Below are 22,540 nucleotides of genomic sequence, written 5' to 3' on the forward strand. Positions count from 1 at the left end.
CTTCCCCGAGCACACCTTCCCTTCAGCTTCCCCTTCCCTTCAGCCCCACCAGCACAGGGAGTGTGTGCTGCAAGAGTTGCCAGCAATCCCTGTGTTCTTTCCCAGTTATGCTCAGGAGCACCCATCCTGCTGGGATAATATTTGGTGAGGCATGACAATGTCACTGGGGGACATTGGCTGGGGGAGACCTCCCTGGAACTCTGTGACACAGAGAGACTCCCAGGGGAGCCCTTAGCTGGTGGCAGTGCTTCCTTAGCAGTGTCTATCAGGAGCTGCACGAATGTGATGCCTGTATGTGGTTTTGGGGGTGTTCTGGTCTCTGGCTTGGCCATCCCCTATGCGTCCTTTCACTCTTGTTTTCTTGAAGGGCCACCTGAAGGGAGGAGGGGTTCTGTTTTCCTCACAGGGCTGTGGGAGGCTTTGGGATTCATTTCTATGGGGTGTGGCACATGACAGGGCCAGGCTGTGTGACACATGCACCAGTTTGGGCTGGTTGAGATTCCCCAACATCAGGGACTTCAGAAGCAGAAATGTGTAGTGCTTCCCAAGTGTGCAACTCTCCCAGGGCAATGCACACACTTCCCATTACATCCAGAGAGCCACAGGCAAAGCGTGGCTCTCATGTGTGAGGGATGGCCACGTGGATTCGAGCTTCCTATGGGCACTCCCAGCAGCAATGGGATTCTGTGCTTCTGAGGTGGCCCAGGCAGCTTAGCCCAAGGCAGCTGAGAGCAGGCAGTATGTTAAGCAATCAGCAATAAGCTGTGCTGACTGACTGGGATGGGCTGCAGCCAGTCTGTCTCTCTCCTTGGAGTACCCACTGCCCACCCTGGACTCCATTTTATTCCCTACTGACATGCTCCCCCAGACAAAAATCAGTGGCAAGTAAAAAACAACTTGGATTAATTTACTTTTATCATTCTGCAAGCCTGGAGGTGCGTTATGTCAGCAATGACATGGGCCACAGGAACTGATGGCAAAAATGAGAGAACAATTCTCACAAAACATTATATACTTTGTGTTTGCATGGCTGCGGGGGGCCACCTGTAATCATCAAAAGCAAATGAATCGTAGTCAGAGCTGTACATGAGCTGTTTCACAAAGGTCTCCTTGTCTGCTGGCTCGGGGTACAAAGAAGCGAGGCCATGCTTGTAGGCCCAGTCAACAATCTGCAAAAAGATAAGCAAAATGAGCTGCTGAAACAATGCTGGCACATTATGAAGTTGAAACCAACTGCAGTTTGGCTCTGTCTGTGTTTTCCCTCTTTCCTCCTCTCAGAATTGTGCAGTTTTTTGCTTTTTTCTCTTTCTGAGTCAGCAGCACTTCACCCTCAGTTGGGTGAGGGAATGTAAGCTGCCTGCAAGCAGTGGCTGGTAAGAAAAGCACCCCCTGCTCTGACAGAATGGTTGGGGTGTGCAGGTGAAGGAGGAGAGCAGCCCTTTGGCCAGCTCTGCTCACACCTGTAAGCTCCTCAGCCATCTCTGCATCCATCAGTAGCCCTGAGCAGGCCAAGGAGATTCTCAGTGGGTGTCTCTGAATCACAGATCTGATGTATACAGGGCACCAAACCCATAATTAGACAAGTCCAGATCTGGAATAGTATTTATGTAGGTCCCTACCAAACACATGAGGAAAGGTTCCAAAATAGCAATTTGGAACCTAAAATCTTTTGGCAGTTTGAGTCATGTTTGAATTTGACTCTAAACCTCATTTTCTGAGGTGCTGAAGACTCACATCTTCAAGCAACAAAGCAGAGCTTTATGAGCTGTGAGGCACCCATAATCAGAATGTATTTTTCACATCTGTGTTTTAATGATGGAAGAAATCAAAGCAGCAATTATGGCCAGAAGAATTCCTGAGAATGACTGCTTTAGACTTTAGAATAAATTGAATTAAAAAAGCACAAATAAGAAATGATGCCAGGGCAATTCCTTCCCTTCCTACCACAAAAAGTGGAAATAAGAAAGGAAATACTCACTTTCACAGCAATTTTGAGAGACACTTCTCTGATGCTGTCCAAGGGGGGATAGAGTCTTCCTTCTGCAAGATGCTGCTCTGTCACCTCGGCAGCAATAGTCTAGAAAGAGGAGGATGGTAGTTTTTTAGGGATGATCTCAAGCACATACCACATTCCCTCACACTACATGGTATGTGGCTGAAACCTCAGCAGCATTAGGGCTGGGACTAGTCCTGAGTGAGAACTCGTGACCTCTTCAAACACATGTGTGTACACGTTTCATCACAGACTTCAGACTGGAGCCAGAGTGGGGCAGTGCTGTGTTAGGGCAGCAGGTATGGAGAAGGAGAACCCTGTCATGGCTCCTGCACCTCTGAAGGTGTAATGGAAGCATGAGCTTTCCCTGAGCCAGGAGAAGGCTGCAGCATTTTGTTGAGGCTGAGCTATTCCCCTTCCACACATTGTCCTGGGCCAGGTTTTGTAAAACACCTGAAGTAGATACATGTGCCTCTTAGCATCTTTTCTACAGTATCAGTTAAATGTCAGCTGGAAACCTCTGCTGTGATGAGGAAGATTTCATCAGAGATGTGCCGGACCCCGCTGGCAATGACTCCCAGAGCCACTCCGGGGAAGACGTAGGCGTTGTTTCCTTGGCCAGGGAAGAAGGTCTGTCCACTGGGCAGGGTTACCTTTGGGAATGGACTCCCACTTGCAAATATTCCCCGGCCCTGATCAAAGAGAGAGAAAAAAGCATTCAGGTTCAGAAGAGAAGTCTTAGATTTCTGCTGCTCATCATCACCTGTGCTCGGGGACACTGGTGACAAAGTAGCCAAAACTCGTCAGCAGAGGCATCTCCAACAGAGCCACCTCCAGCTGACACTTTGGGAGGACCCACACCCCCCGAGCCAGGATCAGGGCCATGGAAAGGGCTACCAAGCACTGAGCATGTGTTTGTACTGCAAGTGCTCTGATCTTGCTGAGGAGTCTTTCTACCTCTCTATCAACCATCTATGGAGTATGAAGAGAGACTCGTGGGATGAAGGTCTGGGGCTGTGTGATTGCTCTGGCCACAGGCAGGTGGTAGGGAAGGCAAAGGAAAGAGTGAGACAAGCGCTCCTCTCTCAAGCCAAGTCAATCCACATGACTGTAATTCTTCAGTGACATTGGGTCTAAGCTGGGTGATGAAATAGTTACATAAACAACTAGGTTGGCATAACACAGGGGACAGAAACCAGAGAGGATGGGACACCTCAGACAGCTGTGAAGGAGGGTGAAGGAGGCGAGCACTTTCTTTAGAGGATCACAAAGTAATTCAGGCTGGTAGGGACCGAAATTCTTGCTCACAGCAAGCTCAGCTGTGAAACCAGACCAGGTTGCTCAGGGCTTTACCCGGTCTGCTCTTGGAAAACTTGCAAGGACAGAGACTGCATGAGCAACCTTGGCCCTGCCGCCTGCTCCACCTCCTCACCCTCCTCACAGCATCAAAGTCTTTCTTTACACCCAGCTCGAATGTCTCTTATTTCAATTTATGCAGGCTGTCACTTGTTTGCCAGCACGCCCTGCTGTGGTGTCCTGGGTCCAGCCAGGCCCTGAGCTCCCCGTGCCGAGCCGTGGTACCTGGGTGAGGTACAGAGTGAAGCAGTACCTGGGTGACGCGGTAGCACTGCTCTGCTGTGCACTCCGCTTTGCTCGTGGGGTTGCTCAGGGCAAACACGATGGGCCTCTCATTGAAGGCTGCCATGTCCTTCAGCAGCTTCTCAGTGAAAGCACCGGCCACGGCTGCCACACCTGGAACAGCAACAGCAGAGTGAGGCGGTGTCTTCCTGCTGTGTGACTTCAGAGCATCGGGCTGCTCCCTCTGGGACTGGTAAACGAACTGTGGGAGGGAACCACCTTCATCTCTGGAGATGCAGGTGACATCTTTCTTACATGGCAGTGAGATTTAAAGCCTGTCTCAAAATAAAGCCCTCTGCTCCTCCAGGCAGAGTGGGCACCAGTCTTTTGGCCAGCCTGACGGCAGTGCTCTGACTCGCAAAGACCTTCCTGAGGTGCCTGTTGTCATCCTCATCCTGCCCAGCCTGACAGGGCCAAGTTTGTTGCTTGAGAGCCCCAGATCCTGCCTCCCCCAGCACCTCCCTCTACAGCCCTGTCTGAGAGAATTCCTACAGCTCCAAAAGTGAGGAAGCCTGTGCCCCATTGTTAACACAAAAAGGATATGGAGAACTCAACCGACAAAATGGGGGTGAAAAAAGCTCATTTTGTTTTGACTAGGAGAACAAAAGGAGACTCTGGAGGAAAGACAGAAACTTTCCAAAGAATTGAATTGACATGAAAAGGTCATATTAAGTGAACTCGACCTATAACTGCTGTAGGCTTCACTTTCTGCACAACCTCTTCCAGTGTGTCCACACTGGGGTGGTCCTGGGCAAACATTTCTTTCTCATGGTTCAGGTGGCTCCTGCCCTGTGAGGAAAAAGGGATCAAACTTCAGTCCCTTGGCAAAAGGTGGGTATGTAACATAGTAACTCATCTTCAGCTCATTTTGTCTCTCAGCCCTCTACCTAAAGCAGATTCCACATAGCAGGACCTCAGCATCAGCCAGCCAGGCATCGAGCAGTGGGTGTAATGTCACACTGGGCTGGCCTCTCTCCTCTCACCCACCAAAGTACATTGACTGTGTGGAGGAAGGACCTGGCTCCCATTCACTTGTACATAAAGCACAAGTCTCCTCCAGTCTGAGGAGGACAAGGGCAGAGGCCCTGGGAACACAGGGAGTGCAGAATGGAGCTGGGCCAGGCTGGGTCACCGAGCAGGGCAGAATTTTTCTGTGATAATGCCCCATATGATGTGCAAGACTTCCAGCACTGCTTGAGGCCATGGCCAGCAGGGTATCCTTCCACTTTACACGCCCAGCCTGAAGCGTTGCCTTTAGGGCAGCCACTGCTGCTGGCACACTTGTCACCATGAGACCTCTTCTGAAAGCAGGAGCAGCAATGGTGACACCAATAAAACTGCAGCCTTTACTTCAGGGCTGAGCAGGGGTCCAAGGTATCTGCCTGCTCTGGCTTCTCTAGCTGGCAATGGATGGCAGGTGAGTGGAGTCAGCTCTGGAGACAAATTTACCTTCACAATCAGTCCCTTGGAGTCCACCATCCAAATTTTTTTGATGGCATCCTCTCGTGAAACTCCTTCCTTTTCCATGGCCATGAGGATGAGGTGAGCTATGCCCATTGCAGCCTGGAACACAGGATATAAACACTTCATTGGGATACTGTTATCTTTTGGGGGAAGATTTTAAATGAGAGGAGGGTCATCCCCCAGCACTGCACAAAGCAGGGAGACTTCTTGTTGTACAGTGCCAAGGCATGGAGCTGATTTTAGCATTGTAGGTGCTGCCATAAATAAAAACACTGACAATCATTCAGCAGAGCAGGTTGCAGGTAAGGCTGAAGAAGCAGAGGTGGTACCTTGACAAGCAGGGGCTGTCTCCATAATTTAAACTAGCTGCTGCAGGGGAGGAAGAGAGGCAGACACTCAAAAAATGCTGGTGGCAATGCCAGTACAGAGGAACTCAAACCCAAGAGGGACTGCTGCATCTGAAATACAGCCATGAGGAAAGTCTTCTCCCACTCCTGCCTGGGAAAGCAGCCCTGGACATTCTGTGTGTTTGTGGTCCTATAGCCATGCCTGGCCCTTCCGCCCAGATGGGGACTAACAAGGCAGGAGGGGCTCCGTGCCACAGAGATGGGGACCAGCACAGACATATCTGGCAGCAGGGGTGGAGAGACAGGGAGCCATCTTTTTTTCTCAGTGAGGGATAACAAGTAATAACAGACCTTCCCAAAGTCTCACAGGTGGGTAAGAGCTGAAACAGGTCCTGGACCAACACCTTTAGTTCACAGACCAGGCTTTGGAGGCTTCTTCTTTTTTCTCTCTCTTTGAGCAAGGTGCCATACAGGTGACCTGGCTTCTGCCATGAAGCACTGTGACTGACTCCAGATAGGAAGGCTGTGTTCCAACAGTTCTTTGAGTCTGAGTCCTTTGGACTCTGCTACTAAAGAAATTCTGCTACAGAGTCCTTTGGACTCTGCTACTAAAGAAATTCTGGTTTACCCTAGACATCAACCCTGAGGACTCAAACCAGCCTCCTTAACATTCCTGCCTCATAAGGAATTTCCCTAAAGGTACTTAAAGCCCCACTGACACATGGGCAGCCTCATAGTATCCTCAGAGTCTGCCCAGGACTCGTGGGCTAAGAAATCACTGACAGATTGTTGGTAACTTCCACACAGCAGCAAGATCCACCTGTAGGGCCCAATCCTGCCCAGTGAAAAGGAACCTGCTTCTGTGCTTCAGCCTCATGAAGCCAAGCCTTGCAGGAAGTTTCACAGTTGACTTTTCTCTCTCTAAATTTGAAGATGAAGCATATTAAGGTACAAGCTCAGGAACATTCCTACCTCTCCAGCTCCCTGGAAAACAAACATCTGGTCAGAGAGCTTGTTCTTTGTGATCCTTAAGGCTGCAATGAGGCCAGCGACTGCAACAGATGCTGTGCCTGAAAGAGACAAACACCATGAGATGGACATCCTGGCAAATGCACTGTCTACCCTGCAGATATACTGTCAGAAACCTTGTGGTAGGAATCATTCTCTTAGATTCTGTCACTGAAGGATCCGAGTGCCTTCCCTATGCTGAAATATTAACATTCAAATGACAACACAAGTTTTCCTCCATGGAGAGTCAAAAGGACACAAAATCCTAGAATTTCAGAAGAAGTTAATACCAAACTTGCAAGGGTTTAAGATGCATCTGACTTCTGCAAGGTCACATAAGACTCCTGTAGCAGAGCAGTGGTTTGAACTTGGGTCCCCTTGTCAAAAAATCCTCTGTGATTATGGAATTACCATCCTCTTCTCCAATTTACCTTCACAGCCCAGCATCACCATTTTTTTACTCCTTTAACACCCTGATACCCTGACTCACAGCGTTCACATCCTGCTGCTAAACGTTAAGGAGTCATTGAGAACAGGAGTTGGTCCCAGATTAGTGAGAAACAATGCAGTAAATGGAGCAGAGTCCTGCTGTTACAGCCACTGTGATATCTACAGCTTGCCATGCATGAAGGGGGGGCAAATGTCCAGACTGAATAACCTGCCTTTACCCCACATAACTCACACATAAATCACATGCAACATTCATCTAATGTGCTGTCCCAGGTGAAGAAATATGGTGGAAATAAATAAGGCACAAGCTAATAAGGATTCAGGCACCGGCAGTATCTCAGCTCACCTGGGCAAGCTGGATGCAATGTTAAAGGGGACCTGGGAGTGAAGGTGGAAGTTTGATCACAGAATATGGAAAGTTGGAAGGGACCCATAAGGATCATAAAGTCAATTAGTATTCTTCCTTAGCATTTGAAAGAATATCAGTTTGGATATGCCCTAGGTTTGATCTGTTCCCACCTCTAGTGCTGGTCTCTCCATTCTCATCTTTAGAAGCTTTGTGAGGAATCAGGGAGACTTGAAAGTAATGAGTAACGAGCCCAGTGGGGGTGGTCATGGCTGGGGCAGGCTCTGACCACTTTTAGGCTAATACACTTGATTTCAGCAAATTTCCAGCATTTCCTATTTTGCTGCCCATGTAATCAGCCAGTGGTTCAGGGTTTTAAGTAGCCAGTGCTTCACTGAGGTTCCCTGCAGGGTCTTTAGGGCCTGGGGTGCTGCAAAGCATCAGGAACAGTCTGGCTGAGAAAAGCAGCTCCCGAGCAGACATGAGCACGAGCAGTGACACCAGCAGATGGAGCTGCCTCATCTCTGAAGGACCCAGAAAACAAATTCAGCTTTACCTGCTCCGTTTCTTTAGTGCAAAAGCTGCAGACAAGCTAGGAATCTGCTGGTATATAATTGGGGAATGATTCATACTCTTATCATTTCCTAGCAAGCAGGAAATATAGTGGAAGCACAGGTACTCTGTCAAAGAAGTACTTTTATTGACATGACTTATCTTGTTTAGGGAACCTATATACACTACTCTGACAAAGAAAATCTTTATAGGCCAGACCAGAAGTATTTGTCAGTACAATGTGAAACATTTTGTGATTATAACTCAGATGAATGTAGTTCTCTAAAAGCTAGTAAAAGCTAGTAATTAGCCTCTCTTAAGAGTGATTCTGGTTTAGCAGAGGTGTTAGCAGCCACACTTCTGCAACAGATGTGCTGTCCACACTGGCACAGTGGTACGGAATGGCAGCATCACTTCATAGAACCATGGAATGGTTTGGGTTGGAAGGGACCTCAAAAACCATCTAGTTCCTACTTCTCTGACACAAGCAGGGACATCTTCCACTAGATCAGGATGTTCCAAGCCCCATCCAACCTGTCCTTGAATCAACCTGTCCTTGAACTTCCAGGGATAAGGCATCCATCCATGCCTTCATGAGGGCACTGCAAGCATTCATGCCTTGAACACAAAACAGAGTAGACTGATGGTTGATAACTTTCTAAGCTTCTTTCTTGCACTGAATCACTAGAGACACTCGCTTCAGCACCAAGGATGAATTCCCTTGATCAGCTCAGAAAAGTTTTTACCATTACATACCTAGACCCAGACAATCTGAGTTCAGTCAGTTTAAAAGGGAATTGATGGAGAGGGAACCAGCCACTGCTCACCTTGTTGCTTCAGTATTAACATGTCACACAACTGAAGGAAGTGTACAAAGGATTTCCTCTTGCTCCTCCTGCACTACATCTCTGCCTTTTAATGCTCTCTTTGGAGTTGTGTATTTGCCTGGTGAAATTCCACTGGACTAGGAAAATTACAGAGGAAGATAATGAACGCCCAGGATATTTAAAAGAACACTGGATAATTGCCTAGTTTTTAGATTTTGTGTTTTATGGGTGTCACATAACCAGTCCATGCTCATTCTCTGTGTTAGGGTGAGTCTATAATCAGCAGGACTGCTTGGCATGCCATGACAGACGCTGAGGAAGGGACTCTAACCAAATGTGTGTGATCCTGCTTATGCTAAAGCAGCCACCTGAACTGGGTCAAATGAAATACACCCGAGAAGAGTCACTACCACCACATGTTTTTCAGAGAGACAAGGTAACTGGAATACATGTAGGTACTTCTGTTGCAGACATCTAATCTGTGCAGGAAGAGATTCCACTCTGTAAGTCTGAACTGCCAAGAAATAGGAAGAGACCAGGGTCCCCCAGCTGTCAGCAATGCCAAGTTTGTGACATGCAGTAGAGTATGAACATCTATGTGTACACTCACACATGTTCACACACCATCTCCAAGGCTTACTTTGCACAGAAATCCCCAAATCCCTGTGTGGGTGGGAGTGGGGAACTGATAAAAGTTAAAAAAACAGAAGTGAAACCATTACAGTGTGATGGTGTAAGTGTCAGGTCACAGCATTAGCAGTGATAGATGCCTGGAAAGTATTGAAAAGACTGAAATGTAACTGGAGAAATATCTTGTTTCTCTTGGTCCTGACCCAGGCAAAACTGCTTTATACCCTGTAATTGTAAAGAAGTCTGAGAGGACAAATGCTGGTATTTGCAAACCCATTTAAGTGGGAAATGCTCTCAAGAGATTTCAACAGAGGGAGGTACTGGAGGTACTTTTTTAAGGTGTCACTAGCAGGAATTTGACAAGTGGTGTGTATGAAAAGAAAGGGGGCAGACTCAGTCTGCAGAGCAGAGACCTGTGGGACTGGGTGTGCCATTACTCATCCCCTGCACTTGTACTGCAGCTTTGACTAACAGCAGGGTTCTGTTCAGCTCTGCCACTCCTAATCCTCCTCTCTTGTTCCAATGTGTTTCTAATCCCTCCATGTCTCCCAAATTCCATCTCACCCCCATTACTCAAGTAATAAAGTTACTGTACCTTGGCCTTAGCTCAATATTTTTCTTTGATAATTACAATTTCTGAGTACAGAACAACAGAGTATCTCTGTGGAGAAGGGTTCACAGATGGTTCATGTAAAGAACTGGCTAATCGTTGTGCTTCAGTTCTAAAAGAATCAGAAAGTCAGACTGGGGCAGGGAGCTCCTCAGCATGGCAAGAAAAAACCAGCCATCCTTCAACACGTTGGTCTATCTGTTTTCTGAAGAGAATGAGTGATACTATTGCAGATAACTCCTTCCCTAAGCAATTAGCAAGAGCCAGCTTGGCTGGTCTGTATCTGAGATGAGATATGGAGGGGTACAGAGAGAAGAAAGGAAAGTGCTTTCAAACCATCCTGTCTATCCAAGACTTTAAGTGAGTGCTGAAGATGATATCGCAAAACAGCAAGCAGACCTCAGGACCTCCCTGGAAAGTCCACAGCAGCAGAACCAGTACAAAAAAAGAGGCATTTAGAACTAAGGCACAGTCAGGAACATGGCCATCTCTGCAGGAATCAATTTCTGACACTCAGGCACATTCAGAATATTGTGAAACATTAAGGAAAACCCTGTGGGGTTGATCCACTTGTACTACTGCAAGTGAGAACAGCCCCAGTAGATGTCAGTGGAGGCACACTGGAGCATAACCTGAGAAAGGATCAGGTTTGACCCCAGCATTGTATGGGAAAGGCTGCAGCAGAGAGGCTCCCATTCCCTGGGACCTGACCCTACCTCAGAGTGGGGAGAGGGGGCAGAGGGGCGAGCAGCTGTGCACGTGGAATTACAGGAAGCACTACACGAGTCTCCGGGGAAAGCGCTGCCCAGTGCCGAGGTCAAGGCTGTGCTGTGGCTGCCAGCAGACAGTGGCTAAGCAGGGAACATGGGGGAAAGCATGGACCATGGCGTGCTTGGGGGCAGGAGTCCTCTCGTGCTGATGGGGGGCACTGCCCTATCACCTGTCCTGGAGGGCTGAGTGGGCTGAGCTGAGCATCACCACCATCCTTCCAATAGCAGCAGCAATGGGAACGTGCAGCCACACCACTGCTTGTTTCTTCACACAACACCTGTGTGAGTGATTCCCCCTTCTCCACAGTACATTGGTGGAAAAGATGACCAAATTCAGCCTGATATTTTATTTTTTACTCTTGACCTGCCTGCTTACACTTTGCCCTGTCAAAACCATGCCAATATGAGGGCCCAGGGAACAGCAAACTGTAGTTTAACAGCTCCAGCAAAGGGCAGCCAGGGAAATATATCTAAATTTATGGATGAGGAGGAAGCCTAGGGCTTTTCCAAATTCTGGTTCATATTAACTCCCTGCAGCAGTTCCGCCCATTACTGGAAAGCAGAGTGGAGCTTGTCCAGATCCACTCCAAATGCATACTCAAAAGTCAAACACACCAAAGCTGGAGCAAAAAACTGCCACAGTGTTTGCAGCTGAAGGTCTTCCCCTCCATGGCTGTGGGCTAGCATTACCCTTCCCCCAGAGGGCCTCTGTAAGACATTAAGAAAATAAACTTAGAAATGGTGCAGAGCTAGTCAACAAGAAGAGCAGTAAAATGCAAAGCATTGATGCACAGGGATGGAACTTGCTCTCTGAAGGGTGACACAGAATTGTTGGTAGTACAGAGAAGAGCTGCCTGACAATGGAGAAGCCTAATGAGACCATCTCTAGGCTCCTGCTTTTAATCCTTCCACTGTAAAGTGCTTGGACTATACTGTGCATAACCTTAACGATGGGTTCTGACCATGGCAGCAGTGCCCTCCCTCCTGCCTGTAGGGTGCCAGCCTGCACCTGCTGTGCCTTTGCAGGCCAAGCTCCCTCGTGCATCCACATGGGCAGAGGCTGTCCAGGCAGCTGCAGCACTCTGCAAGAAAGCATTCCCATCCCCATCACAGTACTGGGGACTCTGTGCATGCTGCTGCACACCAACAAGCTGAACCAGGTCAGAGCACAGCCCTTTCTTCTGTTCGTTTTGCCTCCTCAGCCTGGACTTAAAAGATGACAGACAGCTTAACACAGAGGTGACCTGTGCTGTTCTTCACTGCAGAGGAGGACTTGGCCGTGGCATCCAGTGAAAGACAAAACTGCAAACAAGAAAAACAGGAAAAGAAAGGGAAACAAATGCCACAATTCCCAAAAGTGACAGAAGAGTAGGGCCTGATCTTTAAAGTGCTGCATGGATAAGCCCAAGAAACCGAGGCCCATTTACAGCGTGGAGTCCACACTCTTCTGACCTGCCTTGTCCAGCAGTCAGTGTGTGAATTCAACACAAACCCAGGAGCTGGCCCTTACAGCCTCTTCTGCTGCAGAGCACAGCAGGTCCAGAGGGACTGTTAATAGTGAACATCTACAGGACTGAGAACACCTCCACATCTATCTCCAGGCTGGGTAAATCCCCAGGGAAAGCATGCTGCTCAGGAGCTGCCTGGCGAGACATTGCCTGCTTTGTTCCACAGTACAGTACCGTCCCGCACTCCCTTCCTATTGTGCTTCCCCCTCCTTAGCTTCCTGTGATAATTACCGATGCATTGGCCACGCCAGCTGAAACAACAAAGTAAGATACTGCACCATTTTAATCTGCTGAAATTAGTTACTGCTGAGCCAAGAACTCTCACTTCGCCTGCTTCTCACAGCACATGGAAACGTGCCTGTGAAACGGGCCTCGTTTGCACATGATTGATTTGCAACTTGCCCAAGTGTTTGAAGCTGCTCAGATTTGTGACACTGGAGTCAGCCTGTTCCTAGCCTCAGCTGAGATCTGGAGCACTGTTGCTTCAGGCCAGGCACTGCTTCCTGAAGTGTCTTGGGAAGGTTATGGAAAGGTTATCTGCTAGGATAATGAGAAAAGGTGGTTGGTGGGTCAAGAGATATTTTGAGGATCATCAGCAGTCACACACCCTACAACCAAGGGGAATCATTGCTGTAATGACTTGGAAAAGATTCAGAGGTGTTCTGTGAAAAGGGGGACCCTGAGCATTGCCCGCAGGCTACTTTAGATAACAGGCTTTATGCTTTGGTGCACTGTTCTCTTTGCCCTGCCTGTATGTGTGAAAAACTTTTGGATTACATGATCTGACAAAATTAATTTCTTCATTAAAGATTTCTTCATTTTTTCTGCAATTCTGACTAAACTTGCAGAACTACTTCTGCTGTTCAGTACTGAGCAAACATCTCAAGAGGCAGCTAAGTTGGTCAAGTGTGATTTGCCTTGGGAGATCCATACTGTTCTCATTCACCTTCATGTTCCTAGGTACACTTCCAGAATACTTAGTTTGTAATCCTCAGACACTGTGGTTAGGCTAGCTGGGCTAAATTCCCTGGATCTTTCTTTTTACCTTTCTTGAAGATAGGTGTGACATTTGTCTTTTTTTTCAGGAATTAGGATCTCCTCAATTACCATAACCTTTCAAAGAGTGACTTTGTAATGCTGTTGGCCACATATCACAGATGAACCCTTGGACGCATCTCATCAGGTTTCATGAACTTTGTCTCTTGAACAATCCCTGCTAAATAGGCAGTAGTCCATGGGGATGCTGTAATTTTGCATGCCAGAAGTTCTCACAATGGAAATGGAACTCTGGATGTTTTCCTTGATCTGCATGAGGCCTTTGACATAATCCCCCAAAACATCCTTGTAGCCAAACTGGAGAGATACAGACTGAACAAGTGTGTGCAAAAGTGGCTGGACTGGTAGGCTCAAAGGTTTGTGTTCAGTGGTACAAAGAGGCCAGTACTATTTAAGTTCTCATAACAATTTGGAATGTAAAACAGAGTACATGTCCATAAAGTCCATGGATGATTACAAATTGGGGATAGTGATTGACACAGTGGTGGTATGACAGTCATTCACAGGCATCTCAGCAGAATGGAGAAATGGGCTCAGGGAAACCTCGTGAAGGTCAGCAAAGGCAAATGCAATGTCCTGCAGCTTTGCAGAAGAAAACTTTGGGGTCATGGTGGTCAACAAGGGGAAGATGAGCCAGCAATAAGCCTTGTGACACAGAAGACCAACAGCCTGATAGACTGTGTAAACAGTAGGTCAAAAAAAGTGATAATTTTTTCTATTTCAGTGCTTTTGAGGTCATCCCTAGACAAACACATCCCATTTGGGGCTTTCAGCACAATGATAAACTGGAGCAACTCCAGAGGAGGGACACAAATATGACCAATACAAAAAAGAACTGAGGAGCCTGGGTTTGAAAGTGCCGGAGAAGACAAGGAGGGCATCTAATTTCTGTTTAAAACCACTGGTTGGAGTGTTTGTAAAGAGACCAAATTCTTCTCAGAGGTGTACAAAAAAACAATGAAGGGCAATGAACACAAATTGCATGTAACAAAATTCCAATTGGATATTAGGGGAAAAAATGCACAAGGAAGATGAGAAAACTTTGGAACAGGTAACGCAAAGAGATTGTGGATACCCATCCTTATATATACTGCAAAGTATTTGGCTGGACAAGGCTCTGAGGAGCCTGAAATGATATAAAACCTGATCTAAGTTTGAAATCACCCTTTATGTGAGTGAGGGCTGGCTGATGTCCAGAGGTCCCTTCCAAACTAATGCCTTCAATGGCTTTATGTCATTTCTTGTATGAAGCAGGAATTCAGAGATGCCTGCTTCAAGGATTCACCAGACTCGACAACTTCGCAAGACTTTTAAGTTGTCTACTTTCTGTTTAACGCTGTAAACAATTAAGTGGAGCAAACTTAGAGGAGGAAGAGAAAGAGCAGGAGCTAAAGCCTTCTCATGTACCTCTAATCTTGTGTGCTTCAGAGCCAGCCCTTGTACTTTACTGGGAAAAAGGAAGAAGTGACAATCAATTTTCTCCCTCAGAGCTGTAATTGAAGCTGTTGTCCCTTGCATGAACCCAGACAGAGCTGGGAAAGGACTGATGTCATCACCCCCTTAGAGGAAGGAGAAGCACTCCCTCAATGGTAGCTCCCACACACGGGCACTGTGAGCCAGCTCCTGCCTAGATCCCAGGCTGATGGCTCTCAGAATAAGCAATCACCTCATCCCAGTTGGTGGTACCTGGCAGGCATCCCACTCAGCATCAGCAGGCTGGCTCCAACTGGAAGGGGTCTGAGTCACCTTCATTCTCTGGGGTTAGGATGGATTTGGAAATACAGTAATTTGTAGGACAAAAAAAGAAAAAAAAAAGAAAAAAAAAGTAGGCATTAATATTTTAAACTGTTTTTCATTTTGTGTAGGCCCTGGGGCAGCAAAAGGGAGGCTTAAAGGATCTTAAGGGAAGCAATTTATACCTTTTTTCCTCATCTCATCTGGGTGTGTATGTCTAGGCACACTGAATCCAGAGTCCCACTAACCAATGGTCAATGAGTTTAATTAGTATAGCTCAGGCCTCATCTACCCTGCACTGCTTGTGCCTAAGATGTGTTTTTAATTCAACATACTTAAAACACTGCCAGTTCAGAAGCTGGAGTAATTCAGGCTTCAGAAGATCTCTTCCTGTCTCGCTTAAGTTAAATTAATCAGGCCTGCATTAAGAAGGCTTTGTATAATTCTCATTAATCATTTAAACACCACTTACATTGAACTCTAACACTTTTTAAAGTAGGTGAGCTATGAAAGATCATCACATTAGAAAAGAGAGAGTCTAAGGTAAACCCAAAGAACAGGAGGGTGTAAGTGACAAAATGCCACTTGCTACCTTTTTCATATCTGAGCATACAGATACCATATCTGAGGGATATATTAGAGTGGGTAAATCAGACTACTCATCCCAGATTCAACTCTTTCATCTCTGACATGACTCCAAGACAGAGTTAACTGAGTAGATCTACATTACTTAAGCATTCCAAAGGTCCTCAAAACTAATTTCTGAATAGTACCCTAGCTTGGATTTCCCTTTTCTTTCTGACAGCACCATAAAAAAGCCTAAACAGGTGCTTGCTTCCTTTGACTCATTGCTTGTTGTGCAAAAGCTCAGCAGGATTTATTTTATTATCTACTACTGAGAAACCAGTGCCAGAAAAATGCTTTATTTGAGAATATAACTATGTTTTACTACAAAGAGGTAAAACCCTACTCTTTCAAAAGGCAGGACTTAAAAGAATTTTCGGGGGACTTGACATCTCCTATGCACTGTGACATGCATCTAACTGGGCAGAATCAGATAAGATCCATTTTATGACAATACTGTTTTACAGCATCCTCCTGGATGTGGTTTGCTGCTCTGGGGCAGTCATTTCCAGGAACTGTCTGAGGCATGCAGCTATGACCTATGGCCAAAAGAAAACAATAAAAAATAGTCTGCTGCTTCCCACTCAGAATATGCAGTTTAGCTTTAATATTCTCTTTTTCTTCTTTTATTGAAGAAATCTTTCAAATTCACCAAGAAACCTTTCCCATTCACTCCAGTTCTGCCAAGAAAACCTATATCCAGGCCCTTGATATGTGATTTGCCACATCACCTGGCCTCTTTTTGACTGCTGAGTCCCCTCAGACTTTCAGAGAGAGCAACTAATCCAAAAGAAATCTGTACAACATCGGCTTCTTATTATGGCCTTCATTTGCCCATCTTCATAAAAGTCTGAGTGCCTTGGTTCCGCCATTCAATACTTCAATTCAAAAACGTGTCCCCTGGGTTTTCTTTTCCTGTGCTTCTCTCTCTACTGTAAGTTTTTGGGGATGGCAAGAACACCTGATGAGTCTTCTTGTACAAGAGTATCCATGTGCCCTTCCCTGAAATGCCTTTAGCTTGTGTGCTTCTAAACCCTCTTCATGAAAATGTCTTTGAGCAGGTCCATGCATGCCACTACACCAACCACATTTCCCCAAACCAGGATCTTACTCCTTTGTGTCAGATAGGAAGAAGCTGCTATACACATTGCCAAATATTGTTAGATAAGCAGCAGATGCAGAAACAGCACTGGAAAGTTTGCTCACAAAAGAACCAGCATTGTGTGAAAAATAACACTGATGTTTCTTTCAGTCTCTTTCAAGTACAAGTGAGGATGAGCCCAACCGACTGCAAATAATTAAATCAAACATTGGAAATTTCTGCATGTTTCAAGCAGGACTAGACAAAAGAAAAGATGAAGGGACTCAGAGGAGAACTGGTTGTTTGTAGACACTTGGGGAGATCCTGTCCCTGTCAAATGGGCAAACAGCCCTTCCAAAGGTTTAAAGCCAAGTCAGCATCAGACAGGGATGCAGAGTGCATCCCTGTGGACATTCAGCAATCCTGCTGACTGCTGAGCCTCTCAGGGCCTGGAAACTTGTTTGCTATAACCCCAGCTTTGCTGCTGTCACTTCTCTTTGATGCTGGAAGAGTTATGTTAACCACGCTAGGGGAGAACAGATCTGTTCTCAGATTACTGCCGAGTTAGCATCCACAGAGAGGACAGAAGCTAGTTTACCTTTATTTTTGTGCATGTAGTAAAGAGTATAACAATAGAGGGAAAATGCCAGGATCAGCTAATGACCACCTGGCTCATGAAAACGGAAAGCCTTGCATAACTGTTAAAACATCATCATTGTTTTATCTAAATTATAGAAAATTAATGGAACTCTCTAAGTTACCTACGTAATCTAAAGCATATGATCCATTTTCTCCCTTGAATGTTTCTTCAATGAACAGCTAAATTCCTAAAAACAATGGAGACTCACTCTTCAAGTCAGATGGCTGAGCTTTTGTTTATATGTTTAAATGCTTCTGTGTAAACTCTAAAATTTGTCAGACATCTGACTACTGTATAATAAACAGTCTTGTGATATTAACCACTGCTTCTCATGACAAGATGAAGGTTAAATTTGATTTTCCTAGCAGTACTTACCCTGAATATCATCATTGAATGTACAGTATCTGTTGCGGTATTTATCGAGGAGACGAAAAGCATTAGCATTGGCAAAATCTTCAAACTGGATCAGACAATTCATGCCATACCTGCAAGTTAAAGGGTTATTTAAAATGGATAAATATATTTATACAACATAGGACAAGATATACACCTTTTACCAAGGCAATGTAGCTAGACACTGTAGTGCAGAAATAAAAGTATCATGATAGAAATGCAGCACAGTAACAGCAAACAGGATCACACCCATCCCAAGGTCCACACACGGAACTGTGGAGTCACCAGGACACCAGGATTTAATTGCATTCATAATTCAAGTGGCTTCTTGATATGTATACTTATATATCTATATGTACATGCATCTTTGGACTTTTGGTATGAGAAATTATTAGTGGTGTATTTGCAGAGGAGCTTCTCAAAGCAAAGGAGACACTCTTTGTATTGCAGCTGCCACACTGCATCACAGCAAATCTGACTGCAAAGGGGACACCAGTTAAAGGGACACCACCAGGGTCCCACTTCAACTGTAAGTGGCCAAGAGATGAGAAAAAAATCTGCTTGTAGGATCCCGTGGAGTGAGTGTTTCACGGTGGGACTGAGTGGTTCATGGTGTGATTTCACAGCCACACTTCTGTGCTTTGGAAATGTTTTTCTCCATTGAGTTGTTTAGCAGGAAACCAGCAGGCAATGACAGCTAGTGACTTGTGGAGTGAAAAGGCAGGAAATAATTGCAAACTTTCCATAATTGTCCAGTAATTTACAGCAATTTCAAGGAGAAGTGTGCAGTTTATAAATTGGGTAGTATTCAGACTGGTCCATATGTATACACATTCAGCAGTTTGTATGACTCTTGGCTGCATTAAAGCTTTGCAAATGAAATCTAAAAGGGCCATAATTACTTGTTTCTCACACATAAATGTGATAGGGCAGTGAGAGAAACTCAGGGAATGAGTAATGCAACTATTAGCAACCTCTGGGCTGCAGGCAGGTGAAGGGGCTCTAAATAGCTGCACTTTGTTTGACGTGGCATCACCTTACATATCTTCTATTGAGACTTTCCTCCTTTGCCACTGAAATCTGAGGTAGAACACTCCTGATTTAGTGTAGAAACTGATACTGGATAAAACATACTCCATTTGAGAACTGAGGCTTCTGTCATGAAAAGGTCTTTTCATGACACTCACAGTGTGGGCAGTCAGGCTCTTGTAGGAGGGCCTTTAATTTTTTAATATTATTATTTTCCATTTCAATTACATCTGTCAGTAAGGAGACACGGATAAGCACATGCATTATGCTCCTTTATTTTTCCATTCTGAGAATCTCTCACTTGATAAACCCCCTGGTCTCAAAAAGGGACAAGGGTTGGCTCTAACACTTGCTTCCCATTCTCTGTGTTTGCTTTTAAAGGACCACAATGGGGACAGAGCTTTTAGTAGGGCCTGTAGCAACAGGACAAGGGGTAATGGTTTTAAACTAGAAGAGGGTAAATTCAAACTAGATGTAAGGAAAATACTTTTTAAAGTGAAGGTGGTTAAAGACTGACACAGGTTGCCCAGAGAGGCAGTGGATGACCCAGCCCTGGTAACATTCAGGGTAAGGGTAGATGGGGCTGTGAGTAACCTGGTCTGGTTGAAGATCAGCTTACTAATCAGTTCCTCTTACTCATCATTTGGATGTGTACATGGCTAAGAGGGAGATGAGACACATCCAGAACAACTGCTAATATCTCACAGCAAACAATTAGCAAATCTTTATGCAACTTCAGTTGCTATAGAAACTATTTATCTAACACCAGTCTTATTTATTGGTATCACTGAGGAAGTAACATTACTGACTTGCTTAACGAAATCAGTGATCTCAGCCAGCACTAATGTACATGTGACCAGCTCTGTGAATTCCTCCCTCACTTCACATTTGTGGTCTGCAGCATGGGACAGTGCAGAAGTTACTTCTATTTTCATCTTTGATCTCTGTTTATTAAGCAGAGCACAAAAGAAGTATGGTAGCCCATAAACACTTCATTTCTCTTTCTGCTCCTCAGAAGGACAGACAGAACAGCGCTGCAGCTCACTAAGGTAGAAGAGCTCACTGCTCTTCTCACTAAGGTATTTTTTGAAGATTGTTTTCTTTTTCACTGCAATACATCTACTGAGCTTTTTAAAGTATGAACTCCATTTTTGAGCTTATGTGAGCCTTTGAATAAGGTAAATACTAAAGTGTTCATTCATAAAGACCACGAATTGGTCATGGTAAGACCCAATGACCGGATGCTTTAAATGAAAGAACCAAGTATTTCGGATTCACAGCTAAAGATGGGAATCTCAGATCATGATCTTAGTCCTCAAGGGCTTCTCACCTTACTGAAGTTTTGAGAGAAATTTAAAGAACTTGTGCTACCCGAAGTCACTGAAATTAAACACAGCTAGGCAGCTGACTTACTGAGTTGTCTTAGAAATCTACCAGTTGATCTTGCTGCCCTTTTCTAGTACTTTGGTGGCTGCGTGCTGTGCTCCATCCAAGGGTGACCAGAGCAGGTTAAGGATGAACTTAGCAAGGAGTTTGAACAAACCAGCTGCTGGGGCCACGTGCAGTAAGATCTTTGTGAGCATCAACATGATGAGTCAGTCCTACTGTGCCCCACAGCCAGCATATCAATATTTGTGTAATTCTTTTCATCCCGAAGGAATTCAGTGCTTTCTACAAAGAATGTTTGGGTTGCACCCAAAAGTAAAATGTAGCCAACTTGGGACTGGAGCACAGAAGTCCTTTAATATGCAACAATGCTAAGAAAAGGTCCAGCTCAGGCAAGAAGGTAGAGAATAATTGGTACTGCAAAGGAAAAGGGTGTCCCAAGAGCTGCTACATGTATTGGAATCCAGCCAATAAAACGCAGCGCTGAATGGGATTTCTTTCACTACCTTTACATAACTAGAAGTTGGCTGTGTAAATCCCAGCTGGGTATTGCCCAGCTGGACAATTCTGACTGCCCTCTCAGACCATGGACAGAAAGGGCATATCCAGTAGCAAGTTCTTTCAACTAGTCTGAGTGAAAAATGGAAGTAAATAACATCTCTGGAGATGCCTCTTTCTTCAGAGTATCTATGAAGGCAGACTAAGATGACCAACCTAAATTTAGATATCTAACTTTAGACACCTAAATTAGGAGAGGTAATCTGATATTATCTAGTTATCACAGCTGGGAAGATCTGGTTGGGGGCATCTTAAATATATATCATGCACCTTAGGTCACAGGCTTATCACCCTTTCACTGGAATACCATGCTGCCCTTCAATGTCTGCAATTTCTTTGTGTCTGCAGAAACATCCCTGCTCTATCCCTTGTGTATAGTGACCAAGTGGTCTCCTGTCAGCGAGTACAGAAGTACTTGATTAAGTGAATTATACTGGCCAGTCTTCCCCCATCATCATGTTTTAAAATGAAAACTGATTTTGCAAAATTGTGTTTAATTAGAAACATTGTATCTCCCACTAAGTAACCAAAATTAATTAATTCCTTTGGAGGAATCATTTTTAATGAGGCTTTTGTTGAACCTTCTGTTCTGTTTAATATGAGACATCTCATACAAATGCAGTCCCAGTTAGTACTCACATACTTGCTGTCTACAGGCGCAGGATGCCTTTTAATAGAAAAAAATGTTCATAAAGTGAGTATTTGAACAAGGATTTCTGAAGATCCCTTCCAAGACATTTAAATATTCTTAAATTTGAAGCAAGAATTGATGCTGGCCCTACAAAGAGATCTTCAAAACTGCTGTGATAGGAAGAGACTCTTGAGGTCAGTCTGCTTGGCTTGTTGTCAGTTCTCATAGATTCTTCCACTGATCCATGTGACTCATCTCCTAACTTTCAGCTGAGAGCCCTGAAGGAGATTTGGAAGCAGATCAGCAGGTCACATCAGGACTGAATGTTTTCCAGTCCAGGAAAGGCATAGCCAGCTAAGGTTGGCTCTCTCCAGCAATCTCATCCTGACTGTCAATGATTCATCTTCTCTAGAGCATTCTATGATCTTCTTGGCATGGGACACGAGTAGTTAAACAGCCAGGATCTGACTGCCTTTATCTAAAAGGAAAGCTTAAATGTATGCCATCAGGATTTCAGACTGACAAGGTACATTGAAACTGAGCAAGTGCCATGGTCCAGTGTGGTTTCTCCCATTTCTGTTCTTTATCTCCCTTTCAGAAAAGGGAAAGTTGTATTTTTGAATGGTTTTGGGCTCAAAGTGTTGCCATTCCTCTTGAGCACACTGCAGTTTGCCTTTTGTGGGATCTCTGCAGTTCTATGTCTCCTTGTGGAACTGGAGCTTTCCCCTCAGCATGAGTCATTCTTACATCTGTAGGCTGTCAAGAAGGATCCTTGGACAGAGGTGTTTTTGAAAGAATTCAGACATGCTGAAACTTGTAACTGGTTACACTACAAGAGGCATTATTTAATACTGTCACCATGTCTCCTGTTGGCTGCCAGACCACCATCTGGGGGATCCTGTTCTCTGCCACTTCTGGAATTAATTTACCCATTTTATAGAATTGGAAACAAAAAGACACACTTTGTCAGTTCTTTCTCATCCAAAAAAATTCCCTGGTCTTTCAGGCAAAGATTATATTGCTGCTTCATTAGTTTGCTTATTTCATGGTTTTGTGCCACAAATAATTATGACCCAAATTCTGGCTCTCATACCTTGCAAAAATCTTCCTGTGAAAATAGCCTCACTGGGAAATGCTTTATAGAATGGTCCCATACACTCATTTTAGTCCAATCTCCAGCCTTTGCCTAGCAAATCTTGTACAAACAGTACTTCCAATGAAACAATACACTATTGATTAAAATAATAGTACAAACTGTCACCCTA

The 22,540-nt window shown here is 45.1% G+C and overlaps 1 protein-coding gene across 1 annotated transcript in view; it reads right to left on the minus strand.

The window, feature by feature from the left end:
- Positions 1 to 897: 897 nt before the first annotated feature.
- The window catches only part of ME3 (malic enzyme 3), a 119,088-nt gene continuing 97,445 nt past the window's right edge, over positions 898 to 22,540 (minus strand). The window contains exons 7-14 of the mRNA XM_038132538.1: positions 17,654 to 17,763; positions 6,415 to 6,512; positions 5,081 to 5,194; positions 4,315 to 4,420; positions 3,603 to 3,745; positions 2,512 to 2,685; positions 1,979 to 2,077; positions 898 to 1,169 (exon numbers count right to left, since the gene is read on the minus strand). Coding sequence (XP_037988466.1) covers positions 1,008 to 1,169; positions 1,979 to 2,077; positions 2,512 to 2,685; positions 3,603 to 3,745; positions 4,315 to 4,420; positions 5,081 to 5,194; positions 6,415 to 6,512; positions 17,654 to 17,763 — 1,006 coding nt within the window. The 3' untranslated portion in view covers positions 898 to 1,007. The remainder of the gene's footprint in view (positions 1,170 to 1,978; positions 2,078 to 2,511; positions 2,686 to 3,602; positions 3,746 to 4,314; positions 4,421 to 5,080; positions 5,195 to 6,414; positions 6,513 to 17,653; positions 17,764 to 22,540) is intronic.

The sequence above is a fragment of the Motacilla alba genome, chromosome 1, assembly GCF_015832195.1.
Source record: "Motacilla alba alba isolate MOTALB_02 chromosome 1, Motacilla_alba_V1.0_pri, whole genome shotgun sequence".
NCBI lineage: Eukaryota > Metazoa > Chordata > Aves > Passeriformes > Motacillidae > Motacilla > Motacilla alba.